The 27,958-nt window shown below is 44.7% G+C and overlaps 1 protein-coding gene across 7 annotated transcripts in view; it reads right to left on the bottom strand.

Moving 5' to 3' along the window:
* SLC25A14 (solute carrier family 25 member 14) overlaps positions 1 to 27,958 on the bottom strand; it is a 534,240-nt gene that overhangs the window by 471,836 nt on the left and 34,446 nt on the right. The window contains exon 1 of one of the 7 annotated variants that reach the window (XM_069613104.1): positions 8,976 to 9,019. The exons of 5 other annotated variants lie outside the window; for them this stretch is intronic. Coding sequence is in view for 1 of the 2 variants with exons in the window: in XM_069613099.1 (XP_069469200.1) it covers positions 8,914 to 8,916 (3 nt within the window). In the remaining variant the exon portion in view is untranslated. Of the gene's footprint in view, positions 1 to 8,913; positions 8,936 to 8,975; positions 9,020 to 27,958 lie in introns of those variants that run through there. One more of the 7 variants, XM_069613099.1, reaches the window with a different exon arrangement.

Genomic DNA, 27,958 nt, shown 5'->3' with positions numbered 1-27,958 from the left:
CAGTTTGCCATGGAATGCCGCAAACATACAAAAGCTCACAAACACTCAAATTGAACTTCAACACAGCATTCCAATGAGAAAAGTAATCACATACACCTGAATTCTGCTCAAATACCACTTTGCACCTGCACGAACATTAAATCAATGAGCTAATTAGCACACATTCTCTTTCTAACAGCAACATGGTTCAAACCGCACCACACACCAACTATCAGTGGCATGCTTCCCACACACTATTGCATCCACCACAGAGACCGCCCAGACAAACATTGGAACCATTTACAGACACTCACACTTGGCTACCTTACACCCCCATACACTTTCTTTGAAGCTCTCCATCTAACTTGCTACCCTCCATCACACCCCCCGCCCCTCACATGCATCCACCCAATTTACCGCCCCTCAGAACACAAACATTACTTCCACACTGACTGGACTGATTCAAAATTAACAACCAAAGCTTTGCTTGGAGATTTCAAACTTGGCTGTTCCCATTCAGACAGCAATCATATGGTAACCAGTTTCCTCACTCCACTCACCCCTGTGACCTCACACAACTCATCGTATAGCTGGCAAAACACTGGACCTTTTGATTTCAAGCAAAAATCATGTCTCTGTAGAAAAAGAGTATCTGGGTGTTGTGGTCTGACCACTTTGCAATCCCCCTTCCCGCTGACACTACCACACGAGATGCCAGGTTTAGAAATTGCTGGGAGTTATTTAGCTCCTGCTTGTACCCTGAGAGAGCCTGGTTAGCTTAAAAACAACAGGTACCAGGGCCTACTTTTGACTCCCCAGGCAAACTGGTACCTTACAAACATGCACATTTGACATGAAGAATTAGGGCACATCTAGGATACTTTTACATATGATGGATCATACATAACGGGCACAATTTTTGCCTCTCCTGGGCAAGATATCTATGCGGTGTGCTGTGTACTCACTCCTGGTTCCTCAGCAGAAGCTCATGCCTACTGGGCGATGCCCGACACACAGGAACTGGTTTTGGCACCTGCTCATCATAACTTCATTTGAATCCCTCTAAATCCCCCAACTATCACCCCTCACTCCCAGCCAGACAAACCAAACAAATCACACAGACAGCCTTAGCACCACTCATACCAGCATCCTCCCCCCAACACACATCCCTACATTCTCCATAACAATTACAAAACAATCATCACACAGACACTCAACATAATACTGCCCATAAATCCAAAAGTCTGAAACCACCACCATACACCATGGTTCAACAGTTTCCTCCTCTCCATCAAGCGGAAAGCTAGACACCTAGTAAGAGCCTGGCTAAAGAATCAGTGCCCGCCACCATGGAATCCCTCAAACACTGCTGCAAAAAATATTAAACAGGCATACACAAGGCCAAAGCCACCCAGTGCCTCCAGGAACTCCAATCCATCACCAATTTTACACAGACACGTTTCAAACCACCGTCCACTTCAGCATGCAACCCCCTTCATGGACTACTTCAACTCTAAAATATGCAACCTCAGACTAGCCAGTCTGTCTGCTGTCCCACTCCCGCCCCCTCTCACAAACACTCCATACACCTGGCATACCTTCCACCCTATTGACAGACATCCTCACTGCCGAAACAAAACCTTCCCACTAACTGGATGACCCATACCCACCTCAAGCCGCATCCAATTGCATCACCAATGTTGCTCCGCACTGGCTCAACATCAGTCGTCTCGCACATGGTAATATTCTTTGCGCACACAAAACTGGACAAATATCCAGTCTTCAAAAAACCATCCATCCCCCCCATGCTCACCGAAATCCAACAGGCCAACACTATCCTGCCAAACCTTGCCAGAACAATTGAACACTTCATCACAACCCAACTGCAACAACACATCACCACAAACCACCTCCTCAACTCCTTCAGATCTGGCTTTCGAGCAGGACACAGCACCAAGACCACTATATTTCACATCTTCGAAGACCGCCACATCATCACAGACAAAGGACACACCCCTACTCATACTTCATCCCCTTTGCAGCCTTCGACCACACCATTTTCCTCAATATCCTATCCCACCGAATGAATCTCTAAGGCACCATCCTCAAATGGTTCACCTCCTTCCTTACTAACAGAACGCACTTTAATTCCACGCACCCTTATCGATACAATCCCACCCCAGTCAAGCAGGGTTCCTCCTAGTTTCCACTCCTTTCTAATATATAGGTAGAACCCCTCAGACAGACCCTTCACAAACACAAAATCAATTTCCACCAGTACACAGATAATACGCGACTTTCAAATATCACCCCCTTCACAACTCCACACTCCCAAAAGCAGTCTCTCCACCATCGCCCCTAAATTGGCACCCACTTACTCAATTTCAACCCTTTCAAAACAGAATACCCCCCCCCATTCCATTTACACAAACCCTACTTAACCCTTTGGATCAAAGAACTTGCCAAAGACAACCCACACACATGCCTCTCCACACCTGTCAAATCCCTTGGCTTCATTATCAGCCCCCATCTTTCCTTCCCACACCACATAGCTGTTGTCACCAAAACATGTAATCTACAACTACATCTCTTGCGCAAAATAAGACACATTCTTCCACCCGACGACTTTGAACCGCAGTCCAGGCAATGATTTAGCCAAAGCTTGAGTATGGTAATGCTCTCTTCAATGGACTCCCCAACAGCACCCTTGCCCCCTTCAAGCCATACAAAATGCAGTGGTGGTACTCATCTTCCACCAACCCAACCAAACAGTGTCATCTCAGCCCCAGCTCCACTGGCTCTCCATACTCTAGAGAATGGTCTTCAAAGGACTTTGCATTGTATTCAAAGTGCTCACCTCAAAACCCCATCTTACCTTCACGACAAACTGAAACCTATCACCCATACAAACACCAGGCACGCTACCCAGCATTCTTCACTCCGCAAACTAACTCGCAAGCAACAACAAACACTCATCCAGTGGACAGCCAGAGCATTGAACAACCTACAACTTCATATCTGTACTGCACCCTTCATCACCACTTTCCAAAACAGCCTCCAAACATACTATTTTCCCCACGCGTAATCCAACCGCCTCAACTCCCCTGCCGCACTGGTCTTTCCTAATCTTCCTAGCCTATCCTGAAAACTTGTAACTTTTGTTTCACCTCATACCTTTTTAACTTTTCAACCTTGTAGGGCACTCCAAGACAATTTTTAATAAAATAAATGGCATCCACTGCCCAAGCTCCTGGCATGGGAATCTCGAGCAGGATCTGGGAGTTTTTCGCATTCAGCTGGGAGGCAGAGATGCAATGCTGGTGTCCCAAACTTTCTGGATATGGTGAGGAAGTTCTCCTGATGTAACTCCCACACTGCAGATGGGAAAACACTTTTTTTAGTTTGTCCAATTACCGATTGTTCTTGCCTTTTATATGCACCGCCGTGATGGATAACAGATACGACTTTGCTCAGTCCCTTAATTCGAGGGCCAACTGTTCCAAGAGTACAGTGCATGTTCCTCCTTGTCAGTTCATATTTGCCAACACTGTCCGTCTAAAGAGTCACTGTATTCATCTTGCAACACAGGAGAGAATAATTTCAGGGCCCTTAGAGCTGCTGCCAAAATCACTCCAGTTGTTAGGATGGGCTGCTTCGCAATCCACCAATCTTTCCTGATGCCTCGGACCTTCCACCACCACTCCCCATCCCCATTTTACTGGCGTTGGTAGCAAGAATGATATAGCGGTCTCAGAAGAATTCCCCTTAACAGATTGTCCTTCTAGTGCCACCAGTGTAGACTGGATGTCAGCCCAGATGATTCTGGAATGAGTTTCTAGAAATCTTGTGAATCTTCCCTCCTTTTACTTTGGAGATGGGACAAAAATGGTCTCAAGTGCAGTGCAGACATACCAATGGGACAAGGTAGACGCATGTTGCCATGTGCCCCTATGCCTGAAGGAATTCATGGTTGTTGCTTGGATAGCAGAGCCCAGAGGACTGCCTGCTGGTTGGCAGCTTTTCTGGTATGAAAATGTTCTGTATTGCTGTCCAAACCCTTGATCCGATTAACTGGAGATCTTGAGAGGACAGAAGATGTGACTTCTGTTTATCAGAAAGCAAACAGATTATTCTAGAATCCTTCAAATCACCTATACATATTACAATAACTGCTCCTGAGATGTTGCTTTGAGCAGCTAGTCGTCCAAAAAGGGCAAAACTTGGATCCCTTTTTAGTGGAGCCCACCAGCCCCAGCACCTTACTAAAAATCTGCGTCCCAAATTGATTCCAAACAGAAGTGCCCTAAACTGAAAATTATTCTTGCCACAACAAACCATAGGCCTGCTGATGGTCCTTCCAATTCAAGATGTGAAAATAAGTGTCCCACACATGACATGCAAGGACACTACACTCACTGTTCTGGATCAAAGGAAACACCCTCTGTAGGCACGCAGTCTTGAAACCTTTATTCAATACAAAGTGTTTCAGATCTTTCAAGTCAGAATAAATCTCAACTTCCCCATAGGCATTGGCAGCAAGAACACAATTGCATAGAACTCTGGTACTTTTCCATGCTTGGAGATTTTACTGGTGGATTTCTTCTTGAATAGTTCCTGAACTGCCTTTAACATGGCCCTCTTCTTGTTTACACCACTGCGAAGTGGAAGACTGATGAGACCCAAGTGGGTTGGCATGGAACTGAACTCGATCCGAAATTGCCATAGGACCAACCTGTTGACCCAGATATCCGTAGATATCTTGCGCAGTTCTTGAAAAACCGAGCAGCCGGCCTGACTTTCCTGGCCTCAGGACTTCAAAGTTCTTTGAGATAAAATAGCTTTCCTGTTCTTTTTTTGAGACAATTTCTACTTCTCTACACCAGGACTTCGCTGTGAGGACGACGGTGAAAGCTGCTTTCCATTCCTTCTATATGAAAAGAATGTCCTGGATGTGACTTCTTCCTTAATTAATAGTTGTGCTTATCCGCCTTGAAGATCCTGTGCACCTTTTCCTCCAGGGTAACACCATATAGCATGCCCGACATCCTGTTACAACCGGCTATGGTCTGGTACTGTCATGAATGGCTAGAGAAAGAACCTTATAGACCTCCTAGGGTAGTCTTGGCCGTCTACAAAGAATGGTAATGCCCAAATTGATCGAAGAAACGTGAACGAATGGTAGATTTGACCGAATTCGGTCACTACCATTATTTCGAATTTGTGCAATCAATTTGAATCTGAAAATACCAAACATGAAGAGCGGGAGTTGTGGGGGTGTCCCCCGCATCCTTGACATTGGCGGTGGGGGACAAATTGCTTGGGCCCCCGTTTTTAATGAACGGTCAAAACGGGTACCCTGAGCAGTTAGACGGCAGGCAGTCCGCTGAGACTTCTAAGCGCTATAATTGAAACAAAGTAGAGTATCCGAGACAGAGTTTCAAAATTGCAGGTAAGATTTATTTTGCGCATATCATACAACTGAGCGGACTTCAGGTTCATCCACGACCAGTATTTCATGGAGAGTGGAGAAGTGAAGTGCCTGAATAGTACACGGAAAGAAAACGGAGACTGCATCAGCATAGGTCTTTTGTTATTCATTTGCAAGCGATAACACAAATATGTTCAGACTACATACATAATAATGTACCTAATCCCCAGAAGACAGAACAAATTGCATATTCAACAGATGTTGTTATATTGCGAGTTTCCACTTTACTTAGGACTTTAATGACAAACTCTTTCTGCCAGTTCACGGATGGTGACTTATGTTTGAGGCCTTAAATACAGAATCCGCTTGCCCTCCATTCCAACAATGGCCACCCTATTTGCACAACCTTAAAAAGATAACTTTTGTGCGTTTAACAAAGTGGAAGGGCGGAAACGTGTAACTAACCTCTGCTTGGTGCAGTCAGTTTTTACATAGTATTTAGAGAAGAGAATAGGGACATAGTTGAACAGCCTAACCTACATCGCATAATAGGAGGACCTGTCCTTAAATGTTATTTAACCTAGGCGTATTGGTGAAGGCCAGTTAACCTCTTCACGGACCCAGCCTTTTCTTGCAATGACTGACAGAGGAAGCCATGAACACATTTCTATTTTGTTTCTACTCAATGACTGGCAAATGCGACCCCATTTTAAATATTACTAAAAGAATGGGATTTTGATCATGAAAAAGGGTTTAGTTTAGGGCTAAGAAAGATAAATATTATTATATTCTAACACCACCCACGAACAAACCGTTTGTGGGCAGACGACCCAGATCTGAAAGAATGAGAAGCCGCCCTCAGCACCAAAAGTGCACCCCCATAAGACTCCCTTTAAAACACCATACACTTTCTTTTCCTGTGGCGTCTCCGATGGCTTCCTCAAGGGTCATAGAAGACCTGACCATCAGGCTGGGAAGAATAGTATCCATTTCTTTTCTTTTTCAAGGGATATAATTTGGTTAAAAATCTTAGCACAACCACCTTCTCTGGTAACAGCCACTCCTTTAAAATCTCATCTTTCACTTCGGGAAGCAGGGGTATGGGTAAGATGTAATTAAGCGTTGGTTTCTGAATTTGGGGCTGCTGCTCGCTAAGAACCATTTAGCTATGTTGATCCTGAAGTTGGCCACCTACTCATGTAGACTGACTACATGATGACATGTGGGAGAATGATACGGAAGAAATGTATTTGTCTTTGTTGCCAGCTAAGTGTCGTCCAAAGAATGTATGGCAGGACTTTTGATATTTTCTTATGAGGAATTCTGCATCCGAAATAATGTCTAGGAGTCCTGGGAAGATATGTTGTATGTAATGACATGTATTACTGAGTGCGGTGTGCTGCTGCAATGCTCCTTTGCTGTAACAGTATGCTCTTCTATTGTTCCGATTGTTGCTGTCCTGCTGTCAGTTCACCAAGTGTTTCATAAATGAAAGGTTAAAAAAAAAAAGAAAAAAAATTCCGGGCTAACCCCAGTTCAAGGGTATGCTTGGTTATACTCCTGTTGGTCTACAAGATGAGAGGGGGGTATGGGGGGGGCCAGAATCCCATGTAGCTTAATACTTTATCGGGACAGAAGCCAATGCCTCTTCATCCAAATATTTCCCCTAATGATCCTCATCCATAGAGGAGGTTGAATTTGCATAGCACCCCCCCAGGCTAAGACATGCACCCGAACTCATGTGTCTCATGCTCAACCACTGGCTACTCGCCCTACAGCGCCACCAGGAGATTTCCGCTGTATGGCAGGGTACCGCTAGGAGGTACTCACTGGGGGAATAACTTTTGGCACCCCTCCAAACACTGGGGAGAAGAATATAGAGCAGAAAGCGGCCTTGCCGCCTTCCAGGGTCAATCCCTGCAGAAGCAAGATTTCAAACTGCAGCATGCTGGGACAATGGGGGTATTGAACTCCCTGTGGGAGGGGCAGAGCATGTGGAAAGGAAGTAGAAATTGAACAGGGGTTTCTGAGAATCGAGGTGGGATACACCTCACAAGTAAGTAATGGGATGGGGAAGAGGGACGTGAACGTAAAAGGCGGTCAAGCACATAACATGCATCAGAAACTATTATTTAGGACAGCTTTAATAGCCCATACAACCTTTACACTGTTAAAATGGGGCAAACACGTTATGAAAAACTTTCACATCACATACAACGTGTGCACTGTTAAATTGCATTACCTCAGCTCTGTAACCAAACATGTGAGGGACAGGGTCTCAGTAAGCAACCATTTGTACGTTCGCCAGCTTAGCTAAGAACAGGGAAATGGTGTGTTTCCTATCTCAACCAGTCGGCTCTCAAACCAGAGGGGTTCAGTACGTTTTTTGCTTTACATGGCTGATTGTTAGTGGATACACAGAACACAGGAAGTAGCCATTTAACGAAACATTTGCAATGGTCACTTTTCACATGTACAAACCTGTGTCACCGTTTACAGTGAGATGCGCTTGGTATAAGTTAAGATGATTTCACCTCGGACACAGAACGCTTTTTGATATAGCTTGTAGAAGAACGTGATTCTATAATGTTGAAAATAATGTACTTCTGATAAAGAAAAGGGACACGCTACCATTTACTGTTGAAGAAGCAGATATTACAAATCCACATGTGCAGGTCAGCCATTTGTACCGATACAAAAACATATGTGGCCCCAGCATGAAGACAATTAGTTACACGCGAGAGTCCAGCAGACTTCCATGCACTTAGAAGCCAGAGGCGCTGGAGGGGGGAGGGGGAAGAGAGAGAGAGAGAGACCCAGCCAGATCCACAGAAGCAGATGTCTGTCAACCTCAGAAGGAGCCATTTAGATTCCCTGTTGCATAGAGAATATAGATGTGTAGAGAAATGTGTTTCATGTGTTTTTTTTAACTAAACATCACTTGTTGTATTATTTGAATACTCAACATGCTCTTCGCTTACATGATAATCTTGTTCATAGGCTTGATGATGTTATAGCTGCTTTTGCACTTGCTTGTTTAATAAAGATAAAAACGCTCCAATAATAAGGGATATTAAACACCATAAAATGATAACTCTTTGTCAGTGTATGTTTAGTGCAACGAGTCAAGAGTGTTATCCGAGTGTGTCAAGAGTCTTCATTCGCTGACTATGTGTTTAATCATGCTGACCGCACCATTGTCTAGGCCTGAATTTTCCTAGCGGTGGGAGTCGGCTTAGGGTGTTTCAGACATGAATGACTGATGACCAGTGGTCAATTGTCAAAGCCTTGCAAGGGGTGGAGATAAGGCACTCATGGTCACGCCTGAATCACAGGCGTTCAAGACGCACATGCTTATCTGCAGATAATACCATCATCTTCATGAAGGCTAACTCTGTAGCTGTGACAATGCAACAGACAAATCAAAATTACTATTTTTTGCAGCCTCAATGTATACCACAATTCTCTAGAACACAGAAAAACTCAATAGTAATTTCAGCATTTACCATCTTTCTTTTGGAAACTGGGGCCCTTCTTAAAACCGAATTTCCGGTTCTGAAACACTCACTCATTCTTGGGCGTTTCCTCCAAAATGGTGCCATTGCCTATGCAGACATTGTCTGGCAAGTGCTGCTACAGAAGAAGAAAAGGACTTTTAGTATAAAAGGATTGAATGAAAACGACGGTCCATGTTGAACTGCCAGACAACCAATTTGATTTATTGCATAATATATGCCCAGGCAACCCAATTTATCTGGGTTGCACAACCAGGCACGTTGCTAGCAGAAGGAGTGGGCATAAATCTAGAATACGTATGGATAACGTCCCTTAAAGTGACTGACAAGACATTTTGGGAAATACATGCACAAAGGAAATGGCTTTAAATGGACAGCAATTAAAAGGGTCAATGTATCGAGAAGGAAGGGTGAAACTATGGCAAAGTTAATAACAAGGGAGAAATATTGGATAAAGTTGACCAATGCTATTAGGAGAGGTTTCAAGATCGGAAACAAAAACTGCAATCATTTGAAAGCATGAAGTAGTGTTTAACCCGGGGCTGTGAACTTTGTTACACATTAACCACATGTGCCATAAAGCTTTTGGGCTGTGAAGACAGCCGACGTCAGGCTGAATCAAATTACTCGCTAGAGTCCACGAGAACATGACGAAATGGACAAGGCTATTAGGTCAATGAAAACATGCCCCTGTAAAATGGATCACTTTTTCTTACATGTTTACCGATATGTACCCTATGGATGCTGTTGGGAGAGTACTACGTGGCCTGGAAAAACCCGATAGCGTTTTCTTTTGCACCTTGTTTGATGATAAAGTTCGAATGTGGTTTAAACAACAATATGCTTTGTGAGATGTAAGGGAGGCATGTTATCAACATTAAGACAGACACAAGTGACCACAGTTCAAGGTTTTTATTGAACTTCAAAAAAGGGTTTGAAAAACGCCCATCTAATCCTAAATCTACAGATGGGAGCAAGCTACGACCATCAAATAATAACAACATAGTCCTTGTAGTGTCTTGTCAAAATAAAAGGGCCTATACTAATAAACCTATTGAAAATCCTTACCTCTAAATACAAATAGTGGGGGAAAAAATGTTACGGGGGGAAAAAGAAGTGTTCACAAAATTATATGTCAGGATACTCAGGCCGTTGGCCTCCCTGTCCCATGTTTTCAGCACGGGACATGGTGGTACACTGAATCCTAGCACAGTCTTTGGCTTCTCTAGCACGAGGATACAGTTCAATCATTAGCATCAGGGCATTCCGTGCCCCAATCTCTTTACCTTTCAAAGTATTTTCATTCAGAGGGCCTGATGCGACAAACAAGAAGTTCTTTTCCTCTTTCAGAATTATCACAAATATTTAAGTTCTTAGGTGATTTGCTATTCACCTTGGATCCCCCTCGGCCGGACTTAGATCCTTTCACCACAATGTTCGTTCATTGTTCATGCATCTACTTCTGTGTAGGGTATTCATTTTCAGGTGACTCACGGTTCACCCCGCATCCCCCTCAGTCGGGCTGAGATCTTGGATCCACCTCGGTCGGGCTCAGATTCTGTTAAAACACTGAGTTCATAACTTCACACAAACTTGCTTGAACCAAAAGCTTTAGCTGACCTCCCTCTGCTGGGCTCGGATCAACTTCCTATAAGATTTCATCAACTATCGAAGACTTTCAAATGTGCACAAGGTTTTGCTTGACTCGTTGCAGGACAACTTCGTTTTCACAAATCTTTATCACTTCAGATACCTAACCGAGAGTTTCCAATGAGCACCCATGTGGTGCTGGACCACTGTCTACCGCATTGTCTCTCGGCTTTAAAGTTCAATCACTCATCCGCGTATTAATTGCATTTGCATCGCTTGCCACATACCCTTCTTACACTGTTCTCTTCAGTTTTTATTATACAATGTTGCTCTGTTGTAAGAGCCAAGGCCAGTACCACAGCAGGAAAGTTATTCTACCCGCCTTGACTATCGACGCCGGAGAGCTGTGGGTACCTCTGACACACAATGCAGCGTTCTTCAGCTTTGATTCCTGGTCTCACGTTTCCTATCTTCCAAGGTTCCTGACAGTAACTATCTTTCGGTGAAAAGGTCAAGGGCACTTCCCTCCTTGCAACCCTCTTCGGTTTTGCCGTCTTTCGCATTGTATTAAACTGCCATCTAGGAACCGTTGCTTCCTCATGTACTTTGTTTTGTTCAGAGTGTGCTTTCATGCTCTGCGTTTTATCCGTGTGGGGAAGTGTGATGAAGTCAGGTGTGTGTAATGGTCAGTGATTGCCTGACCCTGCCTGACCATTGTGTTGGGACATGTCAGGTATACGGCTCGGGTGTTAGTCCGTTTTCTTTCACAGTGAGCAGTCTGTCAGAAAGTGTTTGTGTTGGGAAAGGGGGCATGGGTTGAGTTCCTAAGTATCATACCTGGTAGGGTGGGGCAAAGGTGTTCCAGGGAAGGGGATATGACCTCTCGCCATCCGGTGCCCCAATTCCACTCCCCTAATACCCCTCCCTCAGGCGATCCACCCGCACTGGTCCACCCTCAGCAATTGGATCCAAAAGCGATGGCTGTGTCCAGACTACCTGGATGACAGATCCCCGGGGACTAGCGGGTGAGACACCTTCAGGTTTTTCACAGAGAGGAGCGGATTCTTGCAGTTTATTGAAAACTGTTTGGGAAACATTGAAGTGAAACGAGGTCAAGTCAAGAAAAGAATGTCTGCAGGCCGACATCCTTCATGTAAAGATTTGAATTTAAGGTAAACACTAGAATGAGTTGTAAAGGCTCTCCTTGTGAGGTTATATAGATTTATTCTGAAGGAAACAAAGAATAGCAACTATGGATACTGTGGGTCTATTTGTGTAGCGTGCCATCATTCACAAGTGAAAGCTTAACAGTGGGCCACTAACTGAAGACATGAAGTTAAGGAATGTCTCTTTCCGGGAATATTTATTTTTTTAGGCGTTCACCAGACAAGCAATATGGCTTACAGTCAAGATTCATCGGATCATGACTGACATAACAGTTGTCTTAGATCACACCTTTTCCATAAAATAAACTTCCCAACCTCCCCTCTCCCCCTCTCCCTTCCTCCCCCGTAACAATCAACTAACCAAAAATATTGTTGGTGGTCCAACCTAGAGTCCCGTCTAACATGAATTATCCATCATGGGCTTTCATTCTGATCCAAGACCCTGCAACTCCATATCCCCCACCCCCCCCCCCGTCAAAGAACCGAGACATTCCTCAACAATACAGGTCTGAAGTAGTTCTACTCTCTGGATGATACGTTTTCATGAAATGGAAGCCACACTGCCACAAACATTTGATAAGTGCCATGCGCCAAAGCACAAACCTTTTCCACTGCCATAATACCCCACATTCTTACCCACAACATGGATCCAATTGGGCCCTGCTCTGTTTACAGCCATGGGCCAAAAGTGATCCTAACTGCAGCTAGCATATGTGTGATGAGGGTGGCTTGAGCCCCGCTTGCAGTGCATAAGTCCTTCGCCACAGCTCCCAAAAGGACCACAGCCGGGTTGAGTGGTAGCTGAATCCCCAGGATATCTTTGATATGGCTCAGCATTTCCTTCCAGTAAGTTTGCGCCTTTGGGCAGGTCCACCATATGTGACCCAGGCTCCCCACCTGTCCACAATCGTACCAGCACAAGGGAGAAATCTCGGGTTTCATTGAATGTAACCTGTGTGGAGTCATATACCACCTGAAACATATCTTATATGCCGATTCATTAATGGCTCTGCACTTAAAACTCTTAAGCGCTGGGCGCCAGATTTGACCCCAATCTTCCTCCGTGATGGCCATCCCCAGATCTTGTTCCTATCTGGACATATGGCAAGTTGTCCCTGAGTTTGGCCCCATCCAACAACAGATTCAACCTTGCCACCCTGTGTCTCGGTAACCCCTCCCGCATCAAGATTTCTAGGCATGTGGACCCCCTGCCAGCTGCCTCCCTGACCGATCCGTTCGTGAGCCAGTGTCTAATCTGGACGTAACGAAATCACTCTTGCTCCGTTATCGAACATTTCGATTTACATTCTTCGAACTGCAATGGGACCCCAGCTTAGTAAAAATCTTTTAAAGATAGGGCTGATTTCCCTGGGAGTATTTACTTTTTTATGGCAACCTTTGGAAGGTTGGAGGAAGTTCGCCCATTGGACAATCTGCAGGCTATGCGAGTTGGTATTGCCCAAAATGTCTGGTGTCCACAATGAATGTCACCCACCTTGCGCTCCCTGTTAATTACAAACACTATGCTCCAGGCCTGCTAACCCTTCAGTGCCAGAGCCCACAACGCTCACCTCGTCATCAAGGTCCCATGTGTGGTCGCTTACGAGAATACAAACGTCTGACATTGGTAACATAAGAGCAAGCTGTAGCCAATTCAATGCAACCACCCACAAAGTCATGTAAAAGGAAGGATAATGCACAGCCAGTTCTACGCAACTGCCCAAGCAGATTCCAAACCACTATATTATGCCTTTTGACACGGATTAAAATAGCATTATAGACCCCAGCATCAGGCCACACAACGGGTTAAGGGCCCATAAACCATATTAAATCTACTTGCTGTGCTCAGGCTTTTAACTCGGTCTACAGGGACTATAATTTGTGATTATAGATGCAACTTTGAAGCTTAATCCTAACCATTGGAATGTTAACAAAATCTTCTTAATGGACAATCCGTGGACTGTACAAAGCAGTTTAGCCTGCACATTGTTCAGAATGCCAAATTACAAGGTTAATGGCAAGCCAGAACATACTTGCAGGCAAATCCCCCGGACTGCCCAGTCAGGTTAATGTAATAACAGGCCTGTGCATACTCATGTTAATGCAAATACCAAAATGTGGAGTGGGAATTAACCCCAGGAATTAGAGCATGCTACCCTGCCTATAATAAAATCACAAAAAGACATGATTTTCATCTACCATTTATTAATTTAGATTTGATTTGCTCTCTCAAAAAAGAGCTTGGGAAATTAAAACTGGTTTATAGGCAGCATACTCTTATCAAGCGTTATGAGCCTGTAAACCTCTAAACACTGTTGCTGCAATCGAGCCTTTAACTCAGTCTGAGGGCCATACCAAGCATAATGCGTCCTGTAGAATGAATGAAGCTTATTTGGAAGATAGAAAGGCATCTTGATCATGGTCTAAATGGGTGCGACTATCATTAAACGAAGGGTAATGTTTCAAAGTAAAAGACCAATTTCTACTGTTACAATTTATATACACATAAATGAATAGATCTACTAGGAGCAAGGGAATGCCTCCTGCCTTTTTTGTTTGAGCAGTGACCCACAACAGATTTGTCATTTTTGGCCATTTGTAGAAAATGAAATGTATTTTCTCCATTATTACTTTTGAAAGACTAAGCATCAGCTCTGTAAAACCACTAAGATGTTGATGGGCTCAGAATAAATGCCTCTTAACATAACATGTTAAATGGGCTGGAACAAAGGAAATGTTTTTCTCCAATTCTGGAATTATTTGTGGTATTACATCATGTATTTCTACGACTTCAGTGTTCTGCCTCAACACACGCCCTTGTGGGTGTGAACTTGCTGTACTTTCATGTCCAGACAATTAAAGGGAGAAAGAGATGTATGGAGATTCCACTTAAATATTTCGACATTCACCTGAAGCAATTGGGACACAATTTAGAGGATGCTGTGTATGAGGTCTGTTATGGAAATGACTTTTAATCGAACAATGGTGTATATACAAGTGTAAAAGGATTTGTTTAACCTGTGTGCTAAATGTTGGGATTACCAGTGCGCTTGTCTTTATGGAAAGTAAGAATTATTTAAATGGCATGTACTGTTCATGAAGAGATCTTTTATTGTTCAGCATCTTGCGCTTTATTTCTTAAGTTGCAGTAACCAGAGTCACGTGCATTTTTTAAATCAACTTTGCAAGTTTTGCACATGGACGATTATTTTATTGTCCATTTCAGGTTTACAGCGCTGTGCACTTTAAAGACATGTTTTTTTATAGACAATCATGAATTTCTTTTATCTCGATATTAAGAACGTATCATGGTTTTGACATCTATTGTTGCAAATGTGCATTGCTGCATTGTGATGTTTTGGGTCTATACTGGTGACAGGAACATCTAAATATCTGTTCTCTAATGAATAGGTTGTTCGGAGTGGTGAAATAAGATCCAGGATTTATCCTTTATACAATTTGAAGTATATCCAAATGATACCGTTTCTGTTTAATAATACAGAGCACTGGGGAAATTAACATTGATTAAAATGGACGACATGTTTTCCCCATGTAGGGTGCTCAACATACTTTGGTACCAACACAAAGGACTGAGGCAACCAAAGAGATAAAGAGGCTGACAACTTGCTGTGAAATGTTTATGTGAATAAGCTACGTTTGGGTAGCGAAAAGCATATTACCTTTGCTGCTTTTCTTTTCACTCTGTCATCAGGGAATATAATAAAGTACCTTGTGTACCAACTAAGAGATTTGCAGTATTTTTTCTACATTGGAAGGGGGAGAGAGAAATCGGCGGTGGGGGTTTTTGTGTGGTGCTGGAGCACTGCATGCTTAAATATTTGGAGATACATGTACCCGCAGGCGGCAGGGGTTCTGTAGACAGACATGATAACACACATCAATTGTTGAAAATTAATGATCCTGTAGGTCAGTGCTACTTTATACATATCTTTATCAACCCAAGACAGACATTTGCAAGGCTGCCAGTATTACTACATAACTGGTTTCACCCTTATTAGGGATTATCGGTGCAGTATAGTCCTGGCAGCCTTGTGGTTGGAGCATTTGGCCATGTTTTCACAACACCAAGATCATTATGGTGGGTTTATTGATTAAGCTATGTATAAAGTAACACTGCAGTCTTTTCCTAGAGAAAAGGGTTTGCATTTGAGCTAATTTGCATACCCACAATGCCTTGCTGTTGTGGCTCAGAACTGGAGGTGAACTTACAGTGATGGCTACTCGGTGGCATTCTGAAATGCGTTACTTGGCTCAAATGGATTTTCACATCTATTATATGTGCTCATATGGAGATTCTGTGCAAACACAAAGTGATTAGAATGTGTGCCAAGACAGCTGCATTATTGATTGAAAAGGTAACTGACAAAACATAAGGGTGTGTCTGGAATGGGGCTACCAGATCTGTGAGATGGAATGGTTAATTCGGCTGAATTTACATGGCCCACTGCTAAATTGGGTGGCAGAACGTTTTGAGCATTTAGACTGATTCGAGTTTTAGGTGTGAACAATTCCACCATTTATAAAAACAGCCAACTAACTTCAGTTTCCTTTGTGCGATTAGTTGGGCAGTAGGGAGGCAGAGTGGGCCTGAGCAACGTTACATTTATTTTTGATTTCTTTCATTTCCGTCTAGGGAAATCTTTCTAGTGTTTATTTTAGTTAGGCTAGTTTTTATGTTGAGGAAACCTTCCTTTTATACTATTGCTAATAGATGTACGGGAAAACCTACTCGGTTGTTTTGTTTTTTACTTAATGGGCTTGATTTGAGAAAACAGTTTTTTTTCCTGGTTGGGGATTTATTTTTTCGCACCACTAAGTTTTAATCTTATTTTTATTAATGGTTATGTTTATTTCCAGGGTCAGCTTTCATTTGAACCAGTTTTCTTTCCTTCATTTGTGCAGTTTGGTTTTGTGTTCGTCCTTTGGCTTGAGAAATGACATGGCAGCGGGAGTAATTGGTGGTGTCCACCAGCAAGTGCAGTGATCTTCGTAGATGTGAATGTGCACATTTTTGCCTCCTACTTACAATCCGAATGGGGAGACTGGTTTATTCAACCTGTTGGATTGGATGTGAAATGCACAGAATTGACCTTTGGCTGCAAAAGATGCGGCTGCTGGGGTTTTTGGTGGGACTCTGGGTTGGAATGAATTGTAATTGGTTATTTATAAAGCGCTCAATACCCAGAGGTTTCTAATCGCAGATCCGCGGATTGAACCTTTGTTGCTCAGCATGGACTTACTTCCGAGGCGAGCGTGCAATGTTATGGGGTTGAGGAGTACAGTTGCTATATTTAAGCTGCAGGGCACACCCAGAAGCTCCTATAGATGTTTAAAGGGGGCAAGAGAAAGGACATCCCGTTGCCGTTGGGATCCTCGGTATCACTAATTTACTGCAAGGGTAAAAATACTGTATGCAAAAATTCCACCGTTTTTCCCTCGGGTATCGGTGCACTTATATCTGGGAGGAGGGAAAGGGTAATTAATAAGGCAAGGAGAGTCTGGCCCTGTAATAATAGGAAACCGCTCACTATTTCGCTCAGCACGGGCAATAAATCATCAAACCTTGAATTGTGTATCAAGTGTTTTTTTTGTCTGATGCTCTTTTTCCTTAAGGGAATGATGTATATTCAGAGGTTCATAGTTAGAAAATAGTTAGAAAATATCATGCCAGCAACCATATACAACATGGTGTATGTAGGCATACCAAAATAATAATGATTTTGTAATGAATAGTGACGGCCATCAAAAAATTGATTTGATGTTTTCTCCATAGGATAGATGAAATAAAGTGAGCCCCATTATTTTTTTCTTCCACGTCTCCACAGGCGTCTGACCACTACCTACCCACAGATAACTATGTCAGAAGTCTGCAAACTTTGGCTCTTTAGACGTTTTGGGCTCCCATCAGCCCCAACCAGTGAAGTCAATGGCGAAGAATCATTCCATTATAGGTTTATTTCGGAAATACAAAAGAAATTCCATAAAAACACCAGCACATAAAAACACAATTCATGGCATTCATAAAATGCCTGTCTCAAGAGAAAAACACGCTTTCAGGTTATTGAAAGTGTCATTTTGTATAACGCACCCCCCCCTAACAAAAAATAAAAAGGGCCCAACCCACTTGAGTAGAGTCAGGCAACAGCACAAAAAATAAAGCAGGTCTAAACTGTGTGAAGCCCATTCCCACAATACTGGCTTCAGAATCGTAGACCTTAGCTCTACAAAACAACAAAAAGTGTGTCAAATCCTCCAGAGGGGCATTACTTAATGGGCAAGACGGATTGGCTGGATCCCATTGCCAGAACAGCTCTGAGAGGGAGACAATTAAACGTCAGTTAGCAGTATCATTTGGCCGGGATTCTCAGCCCACAATCAACATTTCTGGAAGCCGCGACCTATAATTAGAACGTCTCCTGATAAAGGGTACCAACAACTCTTTCTCGTCTTCACACACTTTGCTTGAGTTTTCAGGGCTTATACTAAAGAATCAAAAGCAGCTGGAAACCCACAGCTGCTTGATGTCTAGGAATCAGAACAGCCAGCACCACTGGACTTCACTTTCTTCCTCCTCCTACCCAGAACTACCTGGCACATGGCAATATGCGTGCTGGTGAGGTAACCTATTTCTGTGACCTAGTTTAATCACACAAATTAAACCAGACTGCCACCAGTACAGAGGAGCAGCAATGATACAATTAACCTAAATCCCACATCTGATGGCTGAGAGGCAAACAGATCAGAACATATTCCCCTTCATTTTTTGCTCCCTTCTGCTCCCCTCGCATACCTCCTCCTCCCCCCTCAACCTTCCCCCCAAAGGGAGGGAGGATTGAGGGGTTGACTCACCAGCCCTTTGTTTCAATCGGCTAATGATTGCCCCAACCTCTTGCTGGGAATAATCCTCTAGCGTTGCAAGTCCACCAGCCCTCCTCACTGGTTTAGCTGTTACCGCCTTTCGACCAGACTCTGGACGATAGCTCCTGCTCTGAACCACTCTCTGTACTAGTACTGTCAAATACATCTCCATCCCATTGGTCGGGGTCCCAATCAACCCCTGCAGAAGCAACCATGGTTGCTACTTTGAAGGAATTCACCCTCCCACTTCTCTTTCGATATTTCTATCCCGCAACCCTTACAGCAGCTCGCTCGGCTACCGCTTGATATTTATCCACCTTATGATACAACTTAATTTGGAGCTGCTGCATTAATGCAATCTGTTTCTCCGCTCCCAATCTCAAAAAACTCGCCTGCAATTCCACGTTCTGTTGATGCACCTTTCGGAATGAATCTAACAGAATCCAACCTCTTCTACCTAAAGCCAAACATTCTTTCACTTTTTCCACAGGCACCTGTTGTAGGCAGCCCATCAATTCGGCCGGACTCGCCTCTCCTATACTTGTGTCCCCAGGTCTCACTCAGACCTGCACCACATGCCCAGGTTTGTGCCACTTTGTCATATAGAGTCCGCAGAGTCCTTGGTGTTTGGGAAGCTCTGCTTGCGAGTTCCCCTGTGAGCGTCCCTGCAAGGGGTTAACTTTTCTGCCCGGCGAGGAGGAGGCGGGCTTACAGGCACAAAAACCCCCGGAAGCGCGGAGCGCGCGGAGTCCGCAGAGTCCTTGGTGTTTGGGAAGCTCTGCTTGCGAGTTCCCCTGTGAGCGTCCCTGCAAGGGGTTAACTTTTCTGCCCGGCGAGGAGGAGGCGGGCTTACAGGCACAAAAACCCCCGGAAGCGCGGAGTCCGCAGAGTCCTTGGTGTCCTTTGTGGAATTTTATGGGGGAGCAGTCTACTTTTGCTGCCTGCGCTGCCCTGGACTGTCTTGCTGACTTCAGCCCTCTGCCCACGGTTTTACTTCATCAAACCTGCACGCACGCAAAGTATGGTGTTTGCTATTGGTATCTGCCGCCAATTCTGTGACTCTACTCGTCCTTTATTTAAGGTTTGCTGGAGGGGCGGGGGGAGAGACGGACTACTGCAGCTCCTCGAGCTGTCGGGCGTTCCCCGCCCTCCAGCCCCTGTGACTTTTGTTCAGTGCACCTTTGAGCCCCTGGGCCTTGGATCGGTTTACTTATAGTTCTGGAAACCTCTTTTATCTCTGACTTTGACTCGGAGGAGGAAGTAAAAGTTGGGTTATAACCGCCTGCCATTGACTGCCATTGACTCTCGTAAGGGTGGTCCTTACATGCCCCTACCCGTTTATGGTTCTCTTACCACCCACCTCCCTCATACTTATTAATTATTTATTTATGGTTAGGGGATTGTGAAGCCCCGTGCTCTAGCTAGTACGATCTCATTTTTTATCTCATGGTTTTATTATTGTATAATATTTGCTGTATTTAATCCATTCTTATATTTACATATCTTATATGGGTTTTTTTATAAGAGTGTAATATTATTTTATATTGTATAGTATTTAGTGCTTAATTCTGAAGAGAGTATGAGGGGGCTGCAAGTTTCCTTTTTTCTCTCCCCCTCATCTCCAACCGTTGCCTTACTTTTGGCTTATACTGGCTTGTCCGGTTTTTTGTTTCCCGCTTAATTTTACCCATTCAAGTATTTAATTTTATGGGGAAGAGAAAAGCTGGAGAGGGAGGGGTTGGGGTTGGGGTTGGAGTTGTTAGTAAAAGGGCGAAAAAACCTAAAAATGTCACTTCTACCTAAATCACTAAACCCCCTAAAGCAGCAATTAAAGCTAAAACCCTACCGAAAATTGGTGTAACCCCATCCCAAAGATCGTTGGATTTTTATATGGATGCCATGGCAAACAAAATAGTTAACTGTATGAATGCGGTTGAACCTGCCTCCAGAGAGGTTGTCCCCCGGGGTGAGGGACTGGGTTTGGCGGATATGCAGGGACAGGGGGTTGTTGATAGGGGTGATATGTCTAGGGGAGATGCGACTGTCCCTGGTATGGTGACGCTTCCTCATTTACTGTCGCAACCTACGCACCCCGTGGAGGGGGCACCCAGTATTAATGGCAGGATTTTGGCAGAAAGGGAATCTGGGTTACTAGACTGTTCCGCCGCCAGTGAGAGCGATAAAGAATGGTTGGAGGCCTTATTGGAGGAGAAGCTTAAGCCATTACAGTTGATGTTAAACTCTTTAAAGGGGGTTTTAACCACCTTGGCTATTATGGATGACTCCATTAGGGCTATATCTCTTAAACTGTCTGACCTGGCCGTTATTGTTGAGGAAAGGGGCTTAGAGGACTGGCGGTGTAAGTGTCCACCAACCACCACCTTATATAGGGAAACCGCTTTTAAGGGTAAGAAGGACATACCTCCTCAAGGGTGCTATCAGGAGGTGGTGATCATTGAAGATCAGGACGATATACCAGGGGCCAAAAAGAGGCCAAATGGGCCTGTGAGGGACAGGGAGAGTGACGAACATGAAAAAACATTAAGTGAAAAAGGGGCTGGGGAGTGGGTTAGGAACTAATACAATCCTGAACCTACCCCCGGAAGCGGTCCCCTTTGTGGGGATCATTACTGGTCTGCCCGGGTTGCCAACGGGAAGTTTTGAATCCACTCCTTCCCTGATTAACAAGGCCTCGCACTGGGCCAACTCGAATCTGATGGGACCTAAGATCGATCCCAAAATGATTCGTATGGCTAGGCGTGTGGGATGGGTGGGAAACAGACCTAAGAATCTGAGGGGAGACTGTGTGGTAATCACCTTTTCTGATGCTCAGATCACGGATTATCTTCTGAATGCCAACCTAGCCCGGGGCCTTAAGCCCAATGGTACCAAATTGCCCAGTAAATTACTCCCTCTGGATTATTTCTATATCCCTGGCGGGGGAAGGAAGTTGCCGACCCTAATGTCAGGAAGTAGGCAAGATGGAGGTTTTGGAAATCCTAATATTAATCTGGTTAGAATGTTACCGATCAATAGCCCCCTGGCCGGTTGGAGTACAACCGTTTCCAGTAAGGGTCAGCGTAATGCCCCGGTAAACAACGTTCCAGTACCCTTGCCTCTGGAAAACCATTTCGAGATTTTGACGTCCTGTGAGGATGTGGACTGACAAGAGGCTGTAACCGAGGCCGGGGCAATGGTGTCGACCCCTCTAGTATTCCACAGGAGTTTGGCCATAGACAATCTGCAATTGCGCCTGCTTTCTTGGAATATAGCAGGCGCAACGAGGAAATTAAAGCTGGGTCCAGTGAGGGAACTTCTTCAAGCTAACTCTATAGTCCTACTTCAAGAAACTTGGGCTCTAGAACCCCCACACTTAGATGGTTTTATTTCGTTTGATATTCCTGCCAACAAAAAACCGAGAGGAAGACTCTTTGGTGGTTTGTGTATTTTGATTAAGGGTGCTCTGGAATGTGGGATTGAGCTGATCCCAACAGGGCTGGACTTTTTGCAGGTTGCGTCTCTAACAACTAGGATGGGGAAGGTAATCTGCATCATCAACTTCTATAATAGCCCTCACTTTTCTGATTTGGAGAGACTGTCCAAGGTCAAAAGGTTCATTGAGAACCTGTTGTCCAAGGAAGGTAGGAGGTTCACCTCCTGTATCTGGGGTGGGGATTTCAATCTAAAAATGGGGGGGGGGGGGGGACCTGGGCGCTCTTGACCCCCTTGAGGATCAGGCAGAGAACATCCCGCCTAGATGTATAAGAGATGCGAGAGTTTGCCCGAAGGGTCTTCAGTTTAACTCCTGGTTGCTGGAATGGGGGTTCCGTATTGTTAATGGCCGAAAGGCTCCAGACATCCCAGGGGAGGGAACGTTTAAGAATCACCAAGGCTGTTCAACTATTGATTACTTTTGCATCTCAGTAAACCTCTGGGAACGTGGGGTGAGCTTTGAGTTGCAGGCGGATACCCATAGCGACCATTTGCCCATCTGTCTTACTCTTAAGGGTTTGTTGGGGGAACGGGAATCTCTGGCCATAGCCCCTAGCCCTCGGCAGGGAGTACCCTCGGGTTCCAGAAGAATTAAAATGGGGTACCATCTTAGAGGAGGGGCTACACTATTTTTCCTTAAAGGAGAATAATTTGCTTGTGCTGGACATATTGGGCAATCATCAATCTGCACATGTAATTGTAGAGAAATTTGTAGAACTATTGGCTGCACTAACATCAAAATTCTCTAAAACTATTAAGTCCAATGGTAATGTATCTAAGAGAGGATGGTTTGATGAGGCCTGCAAAAATGCAAAGAAATCGCTGTTGAGAACTCTTAAGGACCCAACTAGTTGTAGATTGAAGATTGCACAAGACAGGAAAATCTACCAACAGGAGTTAAAGAGAAGGAAAATGGAGATAGAACAGGCAGCCTGGGAAGGTTTTTTGAATGCCGCCATGAAGAGGGACCAGAAGGCTTTTTGAGCATTTATAAAAAGTGGCCCGGAGGGATGTTGGTCCAACGTGGGGAGTGGCACCCATGTGGAAGAAGGGGCATGGATGGCGCATTTTGGTAGCCTATTTGGATCTGAACATTCAGAGGTCGAGTCAGACTTTAGTGGCCCCTGCCTGACGTTTGAGGTGGAGGAGATTGCTAAGGCAATCAGGCTTCAAGCACATAACCGCGCCCCTGGCCCGGGTATGATACCCTCAGATCTGTTCCAGGACCCAGTTGATTTGTGGGCCCCGCTTCTGACTGTGGCATTTAATGCTTGTCTACAATCGAGGAAATATCCTTCCCCGTGGAAGAGGGCAATAATATTCCCTATTTTTAAAAAGGGAGACATGTTTAGCCCCGGTGCATACAGGCCAATTTCCCTACTAGACTCATCGTTTAAAATTTTTGGGAGAATTCTGCTGGCCCGAATAGAATCCTGGCTTGGGGAACAGTCAGTTCTTTCTGACATCCAATATGGGTTTCGCCCTGGAGTGGGCACCACAGAACAGAGTCTCAATTTGTATTTGCTGGTGGCTAATTCTGTGTTTTGTCGGGGCGAGGCTGTCTATCTAGCTTTTATGGGCCTAAGCACCGCCTTTGATAAAGTGGATAGAGCTAAGCTCTGGGAAGTGCTTGGGTCCTTAGGGTGCCCAGGGGAAATCTTACAGGCTTTGGTTGACCTCCATACGAATAATGAGGCCTGTGTTCGCAGTGGCTCTTGGGGGCACTGCACGGCTTGCTTTCAGGTGGGGTGTGGTGTGAGGCAGGGTTGTGTACCGGCCCCCATTTGCTTCTGCCTCTACATTAATGGCCTTTCACAGGACCTGATTGGAGTATTGGCTGATTTTCTAGTTTTGGGAGGAAGGAGGTTCCCAGTATTGGCCTATGCTGATGATACTGTCCTTCTCGCAAGAACACCTAGGGCCCTACAGATATTGATTAATGCTTACTCAAGGTTCATGGATAATTTGGGCTTAAAAATTAACTCTAAGAAAGCTGCAGTAATGGCGTGCGTTGGTAGAAAACGTCCTGTGCCCATGAAACCCATGCTATGTGTAGATGAAATCATCCCCCGAGTTAGGACTTTTGATTACCTTGGAATATGTTTTTCGGAGGCCTTAAATGGTAAAGACCACGTGGCCAAACAATCTGTTAAGATGAGTCAACAGATTGGCGGAATCTTTAGATTTATGTTGAAGTGTAGGGGCCGGTCTTTGGATGTGATCCTTAAGATCTATGGTACCCAAACTGCGGCTTCCACTTTGTACGGTGCAGCTATCTGGGGTTTCCAGAATGCAGCGGAAATCCAGAGTAAGGAGAGCAAATTCTTTAAAAACCTGCTTGGGCTCCCGTCCAGTGTATCTGGAATAGCCGTCCATAGGGAGTTGGGTGTGGAGCTTTGGGAAGACAAGTGGGCGTTGGCCCCTCTTTTATTTTGGGTCAGGCTGTGGGCTAATGAGCATGCTTCCTTGTGCCATACTATTATTCGTACTGTGCTAGGTAAATGTGGCTGGAAAAAAATTCCCTGGCTAGCATATGTCTTTTCAACTCTGGGTGAAGCCAATTTAGGCGCCCTTTTTCCGCCTGATACTATTTTGTCCAAAAGTGAGGGGTTTGTCTACAAAACCATGCTGGGTGAACTCATAGTAAGTAAAAGAATTTTGCTAGAACGTGGCCATAGTAATGGTGAATTTCACTCAAGCATTAGCTGCCTAACTGGAATCCAACCTTACTTGCTTTGGAGCACGTTTAAAAATGACAGGTGATTGATTACGAGGGCACGGTTTGATTGCCTTCGGCTGCAAGGCAACACTCATAAATGGAAGGGTTTTCCCGACTCAGCGGGTTGCCCGGTTTGTGGACACGGTAGAGAGGATCTCTCTCATTTGTTATTCTTCTGTATAGGGTATGCAGGTATACGTAAAGTGTCCCTTATTCCTGCCCTTAAGAAATCGATGATCCGCACACACAGGGCTGCTCTTGTGTTCCTCTTGAGCGCCGAAACAGTTTACACCGCATGGGCTCTTTTGACGTTCCTGAAAAGAGCGATGTATTTTAGAAATCGTATTCTGAAACTGCAAGGTGGTGAGGGTCTGTAAGGAAAACATTTTTATAGCACTCGTAATGGGTTAAAGTATTCTGTACTGTTTTTTTTGTATGAATCATCACTAAAATATCTTTTAATGTAGTTCATGACGAGGCAACCGTCCAATCGCTAACTGTATTTGTATGCTGCTTTTAGCAATGTTCTATGATTCTATTTTTATGGAAGTGTAATTTTAAGATTTTGTAATTTGAATCAGTGTAATAATTGTGTTTACCTGTCGTTTAATGGTTGCTTTATACAACCGAATGAACTTGTTTGACTGACTGACTGACATATAGACCTTTGGTCCACCCTGGGATGGTCACTTCAGGAAAGTCTCCACCTGCAGAGCTTAATTTTTTCCTAAATAGGGAACTCATGGTATCAATGAATGTTTCACATCCCCATCGTCAATACCTCAAAACACACCAACTTTCCTCTTCAAATATCCACAAAATATTGCCTCTCTGAGTCCAACACTTCAAATGTATTAAATTGACAGGGTTCTTTGGCATCAATGTCAACACAAATACCCTGCTCACAGTGCCAAATGTTTTGATTTTTCGGCCACGTAAAGAGACCCAAAAACGTTCTTGGACTCAGGGAGGCAATGAATCACACAGACCAATAATAAGAAAAATGGCTCATTTAAAGGCCCGTTCACACACAATATACGTGCACACACAACTAAAACATAACATATAGTCGATTATACATAAACATAAAAAAAGCATCACCATTAGTATGATTGCAAAAGATACCTTCACCTCGGCCACCACAACACTGCTTAGTCCAAGAGCATGTAGGCAGAGAGCTAACTCGTGCTAAAGGGGTCTGCAGCGGAGGTCCACCCTCTCAGCGAGACTGCACCACCCAGGGTCCAACTCCCAGTTTTCCATGAGGCATACCTGTCCTCTTTATGGGGTGTTCCCCGCCTCTTCATGGTTATCAGACTGCCCTCGGCCAAAGGGCAGACGGCAAGCATGGGGAGCAAAGAGTGGTAAATTCCAGCTTCTCTCCCTCGCCTTCATTCCCAACAACTCTTATCACTGCATCTGCAGACCTCCGACTCCCCAGTGGACAATACACAGCTATCCTCAACAGTTAGCTCATCGGACATTATGTGACCTTGCAACCGTTGCAAAATTCACGTTTGCTTACTGAGCCCATGAAATCGTAGCCTTTCATAGCGGTAATTGAAGTAAATGTCCAAAATGGCCGCGCACAGGCGCCATGTTCTTTTAGCTCCTTTACGCACAACGCATGCCCAGGTTCACCAAGCAGTGAGTACATTCCAGACATACCTCCACCGTAAATTCGGTCCAATTGTGCACAAATTCCCTCCACCTTTTCTTTCTCATGACTTTCTAAGCATCTTATCTATCCCTCACTCTCATCCCAACCATCTACCCGACTTTGCTCTTCCCGAACACAAGTGAATGTTCCATCAGACTCCTCCTTTACCTCTCATTAAGTCAAAGCGCTTCAATGCCAAAACCTACGGCAAGAGGCGCCATACAAATGCAAGATAACAATGTAACATGGGAGGGCAAGACGTCTAAAAGCCACATGTTCACGAGTGTCCCCCATTAGCAGGACCTCTGTTTTGGAGGGTCTCATTTTAAAAGGTTATTGGTGCACATCCAACAACTAATTGTAAGCAGACAGGCTGCAAGCTTGAGATGGAGGGGGACGCAAGTGGGTGATGCCCCTGCCTTTGGTGTCTGTTTGTTGGGGTTGCTGTCTTTCCCTGCAGCTGCTTCACTAGTGTGTGGCACACACCCTCCCATATGCACTAACCCCATAAGGACTTTCTGGGGTGCAGTGGATGATCACTAAAGGGTTGGGCCGAGTTCTCCAACTTCTCGGCAGTGGTGGAGCGGGAGAAGCAGCCACCCCCTCGTCCTCCCTCCCGGTGCCCAGTGAGCCCCCCCCCCCATCCTCCCACTGGCACCAAAAGCTGCCTCCGCTACTGCTTCTTGGTGGCCACCAAGTTTGGACTGTGGGCTAAAGGCCAACACCAAGTCATCCCTTTAGTGCCCCAGTGCTCCTGCTGTCTCCCATGGTGGTGGTGGTGGTGGTGGTGGTGGTGCCAGCCCCCAGGAGTTAGGTAGCCACCTCAGACTGTACTTTCATCATTCATGCTCTCAGGAACCCTGAAAGGGGAAGGGGGCTAACAGTCTGGGGAAGAGCTGATCCTGCCTGTTGAAGCCATAAAGGCACTGCTTACTCTCAGCTTGCCATGACCCTCCTTCTGCTGGTCACTACACAACACCCCCGAATGTTCACTACTCCACATGAGTGGGAAGGCAAATGAGTGAGATCAGGAGTCCCCCTGGTAGGAGGGGACGGTATGCAAACTGCTGTGACTGTCAAGAAGGTTGGGGACATAGAAGTGCGACTCAGTGAGATGAGCTTCCCAAGATCTACATCAGCCCATCTGTGTGCAATAAGAATGGGGACCATTGATCTAACCGTTTGTGCCGCAACACTGTGTCATTTCTACCCAGAGGATTTGACCAAATGTTACCCACTCAGATGGGATTTCTAGCTACTACACAGTGACTGCCAGTAGAGCATAAGGAACATTACACGTTGGAATTGTAATGCTACCTTCTGTGTAATTTGGAAATTAAAAACAATAAAATTAACAGAATAATTGTGAAATAAGTGTTGCTGTAGTGCTATGAGTACCCATCAATAGTTCATTTTCTTTAGGTATGGAGCTTTTATAAAAAATTGCACTATGAACGTCAAACAAAATAAAACATTGAAAAAAGACAAGAGATGTTCATCTTTGCTTAATTAACTATTTGCTCAGTGATG

The sequence above is a fragment of the Ambystoma mexicanum genome, chromosome 5p (assembly GCF_040938575.1).
Source record: "Ambystoma mexicanum isolate Mex_15411 chromosome 5p, UKY_AmexF1_1, whole genome shotgun sequence".
Taxonomy (NCBI): Eukaryota; Metazoa; Chordata; class Amphibia; order Caudata; family Ambystomatidae; genus Ambystoma; species Ambystoma mexicanum.
Note: the sequence above shows the minus strand (reverse complement) of the source record. Positions and strands in the feature narration are given on the sequence as shown.